Source organism: Chiloscyllium plagiosum, unplaced genomic scaffold (assembly GCF_037043375.1).
Source record: "Chiloscyllium plagiosum isolate Xiang-an unplaced genomic scaffold, Cpla_swu_hap1 HiC_scaffold_1, whole genome shotgun sequence".
NCBI lineage: Eukaryota > Metazoa > Chordata > Chondrichthyes > Orectolobiformes > Hemiscylliidae > Chiloscyllium > Chiloscyllium plagiosum.
In genome coordinates this window covers 144,692,265-144,699,738 of record NW_028270139.1, presented here as the reverse complement: position 1 = coordinate 144,699,738, position 7,474 = coordinate 144,692,265, and the positions used below count along the sequence as shown (strand labels likewise).

At 40.0% G+C, this 7,474-nt stretch overlaps 1 protein-coding gene across 3 annotated transcripts in view; it reads right to left on the bottom strand.

The window, feature by feature from the left end:
* Nucleotides 1–449: 449 nt before the first annotated feature.
* The window catches only part of smox (spermine oxidase), a 43,517-nt gene continuing 36,492 nt past the window's right edge, over nt 450–7,474 (bottom strand). For all 3 annotated transcript variants that reach the window (XM_087991506.1, XM_087991511.1, XM_087991515.1), the window contains exons 6-7: nt 5,848–6,008; nt 450–3,045 (exon numbers count right to left, since the gene is read on the bottom strand). In XM_087991506.1, the coding sequence (XP_087847632.1) occupies nt 2,893–3,045; nt 5,848–6,008 (314 nt within the window). In that variant the 3' untranslated portion in view covers nt 450–2,892. The remainder of the gene's footprint in view (nt 3,046–5,847; nt 6,009–7,474) is intronic.

Here is a 7,474-nt window from a genome sequence, read left to right as displayed (position 1 = left end):
TATTGTCACTGTCATTCAGAGATCCAGGCTAGTGCTTTGGGAACATGGGTTGACATGGTAAAATTTGAATTCAATTGATAAACCCGGAACCCCCTAATCTAATTATGACCTATTGCCAATCGTTGTGACAACCCATCAGTGTCCTTTACAGAAGGAAAATCCACTAACCTCATCTGGTCTGGCCTAATAGTCATTGCAGACCCACAGTAGTGTGGTTAACTCTGGGCTGTCCTCTGAAATTGCTGAGCTAATCACACAGTTCTCGGGTACTAAATGCTGACCCATTCAGCAATGCCTACACCGCCGTCCCCCCCAAAAAAAACAACCCTGCCACCTGAGAACAAGAATCTAGTTTTAGCAATGTCAATGCATCAAACCAGGCATTGTTGTTCTTTGTAATCTTCACAATCAAAAGAACTTTAATAAAAAGACAAATTATAAAACGGAACTGTGGTAATTCAGTTTTATTTATTGAATTGTTGGACCCCATTCTATTTGGACTTGTGTGCAATATTTGACATTTCTTAAAAGTTACAATTCCATTTGCCATTGGCCTGACCAATTCCATGACTGATCGACATCTTTAAGCACATTTGTTTACCATATTCTCTCCATATAAAAGAAAAATATAATTGCAACATAAACACATGGCAACAAAACCATAGTAATTAGGCAAAGTATGACATTGTCAAATTAAAAGTAGACCAGCAGGTCATGGTAACACTGGATTGTGGACAGTTATTGAATTACTTAAGATACAAGTTTTAAGGTATTGATCGTGCTACCATCTATTTCTTTCCACATTACATGAATGTTTATTTCAACAGTTATAATGGGTGATAGAGGGACTGCCAGCCATATGCTAGATGCATGTACATAACCATATTTACCATGTGCTTATGTCTGTGAAAAATAGTCAATGATTTCATGAGTTGGGGCAATCTGGAGGAAGAAGAATGCAAAATGCAAGAGAACACATGTAATTGTGCCTCTGCCCTGATATTCATTGATAGACTACACAGCTTCCCACAGCCTCGTCCAACACAATGCAAGGGGTGGAACTGAGCTCTCCAAGGCACAAAACATGGTGACAGTGATTTGACAGCTGGCTCCAGGCCAAATACAATGGAGAGAGAAATTAACACGTTGAAATACACTGCCAGCCCAGTTTGTGTTGTTGATATGCATCAATTAATCTCCCTCTTCCCTTGTATTTATATTCAAAGGTTACAGAATAGTAGTGGTTCGTGGAGACAAAGAACTGGCATTTGCAGATTCTCTTTCATGACTTCAGGGCATCCCAGCACACCTTATAGATATTGCATTATTTTTTCGTGGCATCATTGATTAATCTGTAACGTTATCTTGATTTCCTATTCCGTTATAGTTCTACCTAATAAAAATCTTAATCAATTTCAAATCAATTTTCAATTGGCTTAAACTTAACAGCTCTTTCGAGGACACAGTTCTAGATCTTCATGACTTTAATGTGAAGAAGGCCTTCCTGACAGGCCTTGTGAAGTCTAGCTCTGCTTTAAGATTTTGCCCTTGGTTCTGGACTCCACTATCAGAGGACATCATTTTTTTTTATCCGGTCCATTAATCATATGAAAGAACTCCATGAGATCAGCCCTTAAACTTTTATACTGGAAGGAATACAAGCCTACGCTGCAACACTCTCTCTCCAAACTTGTACTTTTACAGTGAAGTGTAACACCTCAATCCCACTAAGACTTGCTAAGTGAGGTACTCAGAGTTAATGCTGTACCTTTAACAGTGTCTAGTTTTATATAACTGTCATGTAACATTCACTTCCTTGGGATAAAGCCAAATATTCTTTTATTTTTTTCCAAGTTCAGTTTTGTCGTTGTCCATTAGCTTTTAGTGGTTTTGAACACATAACTTTAAATCTGTGCTCCACCACAGATGGTAGCTTCTCACAAAACAGCACAACGAGTTATCTTCCTTAAGTACCAGCTGAAAGATCTTCACTTCCTAGATTAAAATGTACCACCCCAGCTTTAGCCATTCACTTAATCTATTACTGTCATTTTGCAACTTTCTGCTCCCATGTATATTATTTACTGGGCCTCCTAACTTGGTATCACCGACAAACTTGCATATACTGCTGTCTACTCTTCCATCCAAGTCATTTATAAATATATTAAATGGCCCCAGTATATATCCATGAGAGATACATGCAACAATCTGCCAATTTGAGTATGTCTATAATTCTCTAGTTTCCTGTTTCTCAATGATGCGCCTTAGGACTTTTCATAGCTGTTTACAACTCATCTTATCCAAAAGGTGAAACCTTCAAAATTGCTTAGCACTGCACAGGAGTAACAGCCTAAACTATGTTTGTTAGCTTCTAAAACTGTGTTTGATAGCTTGAACTCAACCTTCTGAACCAAAAGCAAGCACACTATCCTTGAACCATTGATAAAAGTTGGGGCTTTATTTAATGGCTGTTGTATCTAGTAGCAAGAGCCAGCGAAACTCACATCAGCAGTTTGCAGAACACCTTCAGGTAGCTTCAACCTGGAGCCTTTTTCACAGATTCAGCTCCACAGGTATGTTTGCTGACAGTCCCTGCTGCTCTGTTACACCCATCATTTTATTATACAGTGAACAACACAAGGCACTTATGATACAAAAAAATCAAAATGAGGTTAAAAGTACATTAATTTAAAAAATTGAAACAGTACTGGGGTGTAAACATTTGCATGGTCAAAGCTTTAACAGAATGTGTACATACATAAACCCATTTTAAAATGATTCAAACCTTATTAACCCCTTATTAAACAAGATTATAATATTGCATTTTAAGAAATAGTACATTGAACACATTTTTCGTCCAGTCCATACAAGGTCTTGATGGTAAGTGGTTTGTTACTTATCAAACCTTGTGCCCTTGCCTTGGTAGAGGTCTTGATACATTTCTATGAGACGTGCAGCCTCTCGCTCCCCAGAAAGCAAAGCACCATGTGTAGTTGAGTAGTACTTTCTGTGAGTGGCCTCCCCAGCAAATAAAACCTGCATTGGCTAATAGAAGCAAAAACCCATTACAAATCATAGGTTAAAACTCCAATCACTTCTCATTTGTTAAACTCAAAAATGTTTCATTATTTCAAAGTCCGGAGAAGTCAATATGTAAATCATATGAAGTACATTCCATTTTCACTTGCAATTTGGAATAGAAACAGCACAAACATTATGCTAAAACCGTACAGAACACTAGGCAGGGCTCAGCTGTACTACTGCACACAATTCTGGTCTAATGCACTACAGGAAGAATCTGCTGGCACTGTCCAGGTAACAGAGGTGCTGCCAGGACTGAAGAGCTTTAGCCATGAGGAAGCATTGCTTTGACTATCACGGTATCCTTCAGCAGAAAGGAAAGCAAGGGGGAGATTGAATTGAAGAATAAGAGGGGCCAAGATGGGGTTGATGGATAGGATCTATTTTAATTCATGGAGTGGTTAATAATAAAGGAGCAGAGATTTTAAATTATCAGTGGAAGGATCACAGGGCAGGGGAAGGGGAGTCAGAAACTCAGGGCTGGATTGTCACAGAGCTGGACCAAATCCAGAGACCTTTAAAAATGGGAGGCAGGTCCTGACTGCAGAAGTGCACCTCCATTTCCAACAGATCCAATGTTCTGCAGGGAATGGAAGGGGTGTGGCATGAATGTCTTGAATGAGAAACCCAAACTTAGTGAGGGCATTTTAAAATAGAGTTGAGTCAAAGAGATCTCATTTTCACCTATTTTAAGTCTCTCAGACTGTAGTGTCATCAACACTTACTCAACAATAACCTTCTCACTGACACTCAGTTTGGAATCCGCCAAAGTTGCCAAACTCCTGACCTCAACACAGCCTTACTCCTATGAAATTATGGAAAGGGCGAAGGATTATCCAGTCAGCAAACTTTGCACTGTTGAGCTGGAAGAATGGACTGCCAAGGGAGCTGAAGTGACACATACGGTTCATGATGCAAAAGTTATGAAAAATGTTGTGAGCACTCAAAAGCTGCAGGAGCCTGAACAAAAGTCTGAAAATGATGATTTTGGTGAAAAGAAGACAACAACTCGAGCAGATGCTGCTTTAGCTTTATGTGTGTTGATTAAACTTACTAAAGGCAGATTCATCACTCAGCACAACACATTTCACAAGTGCACATTCTGCTGACATGCAAAAGACAGTAAGCAAATCAGCAAGCTGACATGTTCAATACAGCATCCAGGGCTTGTACTAGGATCCGATCGCCAACAAATTTTACATCATCAGGGAAAGTGGTAAAAGATGACTCCCATTATTTCCTCTTGAGTACCCCATAGCCTGCATTATTCTATACTTTAATTCATGCTTTAATGTACTGTTGCAAATTAGAGTTATAAAAGTCACCTCCTGGCTACCTGCATTTCTTTAAAATTTATTCTTTGAAAGTTCATGCTCCAAGTATGATGTTGGATTCCACAGGTAAATATAACTCTCTGTAAATACATACTTGTTCTCTATTGATCAGCATCACCCATTCCCATGCTGAATAAGAAAGATTTTAACTATACAATGCTATTACTCTGGATAAGTCTGTTCTTAGGTTGTGAGGTATGTTCTTAAGTATGAGGATAAATGTATAGAAAAGGACCAGAGACAACAGATTAGATGAGAACAAATTAATAGCTTTTGTTGTATTGAGAAATTTGAATGCAGTATTAGTGACTATTAATGCCAAAAAGACCAATAATAGTTGTGGTAAGACAAGCAAGAGAATTTCAAGCAATGGCAGTCATAGGATTTCAAAACTGTCCACTACAGGAGGAAGGCTGAGGAAAGTAGGGATGATGTGCCAGGAAAAGATACATTGGGAAAGGAGACAGTCTTTATTTCAGCTCAGTGAGGTGGATGGTTTTGAAGGTTCACAGAAGCAAATTCCACATTAACTTTCAAAAGACCACTCGATATAAACTTGGAATTTAAATGAAAATGCAGAGCTGTGGGGTAGTGAGACTAATTGGATAGATTTCAAAGAACTGGCAAAGACATGATGTCCAAATGGCCTTCTTCAGTGTTCTGTGAAAAATACTTTCAGAGAAAGATTGGTAGTCAAACACAGCAATAAATTTAGCTCTCAGGCACCCATGTCAAATGACTTTGCAGATTGTATCGGAAGAATTTATTTATTCACCAATATTAATGAATGTAGAGTGTAAAGATACCATGTCTGAGTCATTATTTTCCAAGATGGCCAAATCTTGTATTTCCCAGCTTTCTGTTCAGCAGACTAACAGCAGAAATGTAAATTTCAAGGTTGCCCCACCATCTATTCAGCATCTCATTACCTATTCCATTCTTTTCCCTGACAACCTTTGACCCAGTTGCTATCTGGTCTGAGCCTTGTCCTTTTTTTAAGTCTTCCTTGGGGTTTGGCTGTCACTGACTGAGTAACATATGATACACTTGAACTGAGTGGCTTGGCAACCATTTCAGAGCACATTTAATGGTCAGCCCGATTGCTGTGAGCCCAGGGTCACATGTCAGTGAGACCAGAAAACAAGTAGATTTCCTTTCTTAAAAGACTTCAGTGAGCCAGAAGTGGTTTTTACAATAATCAAAGACACCATTACTGAGAGCCACTTACACTTGCATTTGTTAATATCAATAAAATGAATAGCCACTTCCTAGAATTTCTACGAGTCAATCTGTTCCAATCTGCAGCAGTGTGTAAACTCTATTGGGATGGAATATCTTGTTTCTCTAGTTTGGAGCTCCTATTGACTATAACTCTGGCACATCAACATTAGACCGCCCCACTGTACCCTGTGAATTCTCATGTGCTACTTACAGCCACTTTTGTGCTTTTTGGATAAGGCAGGGGCTTTGCGAGTTTCTCCACATCTGCTCCAGTCGACCCGACACGGGTGTAGGAGTAAGACCCGTGGATGTAAGGGTTACTGCCCCAACCAGACCGCAGGATCCTCCGGGGTTTCGGAATGTGTGGGTTCCCTGTGGACACAATTGCGAAAGAGTTCAGCACATTTCCCAGAATTCTCTAGGGTGAGGGTCAAGTAACATTCCACTTTGAAATTATGTTGGTAACATGTCGCCAACTGCCTCAGCTCATGGAAGAGTTATGTAGGTATCAGGAATAAAGTTTATAACCCATTGGAGCCAAAAAGATGTCAATTGACTCGAGTCATCAACCTTCTGCCAGTTTGGTGTACGTCATAAATAAGTGATTGAACAGCACTTTTGAGTTTTTCTTTGCCAGAATCTGTATTAGCTGTGGTATTCTTGAGCTGTTAAAGCACCAACAACAGATATATGTCTAGCAGTGCATGGCGAATTTAGTTACAAAAAGGAACTTGATGTCAAATAAGCAGTTAAATGTAAACATTCAACAAAAGTTCATTCGAAAAGGCACTCAATGTATCTTTACAAGTCATTCACGAAATTTCATTAATATGAAGCCCTTGTCAGTGCAGTTTCAACTGGGAATGACCCACTGTTCAGAGAATGTCCAATGTTACCACGCGTGAATCCAACTCCTCGGAATGTTATAGATTTAACATAATGGATCCAGGGTCTCCGTATGGATTCCACCCAGAATCTAGGCAGAAACAGACTGCAGAATTCTAAGCTGAAGCGAGTTACGCTTTAGTCTGCCTTACATATTGAGGCTTATACACCAATAGATTTGAGTGAGCTTTACCACCTTGGCAAAAATTAGTGTCCAATTCATTCTTGCCATATTTTACCAATTGACTCCAAGCGAAAGACCACTCCAGGAGGAATCTTGGCTCTTAGTCAATATAATTATGAAAAGAACCAGGTGGCTACCCAGTCCAAAGCAGAGCTGTACATTACAATTGCTGATATTGACATTCAGGGTATAACTTGGGAAAGAGGGAAATTCCCACTGGCCACGATTAAAAGTGAAACTGCAAGTGTGTTCATGTATGAGCTACACTACTAACAGTAAACCATTGAAACCTTACCCAGTGATGGTTCCGGAGGTACTAGGGGGGTGGTCACGCAAGTGTCAAGTTAAGGTAACCAACCTGTCAAGAATGTAGGGAATAAGATCATGTCATTATGTTCTTGTTCTGCTGTTGAACAAGCCCTTCACCAGCAGCGATACTGCTTAAAACCATGCTCCGATATCATCAGTCATTTCAGCCAGCTCATTTAGGTGATTAGACTACAGTCCAACAGTGTCAATGCTCTTCATTGTCATAGCTACCTCACTGGTGAGAGGCTGCACTGGCCTCTAATGGCCATGCTAGTGAGGTGCTGCAAGTGCCCCTGCTGCTGTTAAGCCTTTGTACTATACCTCACCCCCCTGAGCTGACTACATCTCCCCCGAATCTGGTGGGTGACTTGGTTGATAAATAAACAGGCAAAATCCAGTGCTGAGGTCCTGAGTGTTGACCTGTGCGGGGCTGGGCCAGTTCCAGATAGCCAAGAGGCAC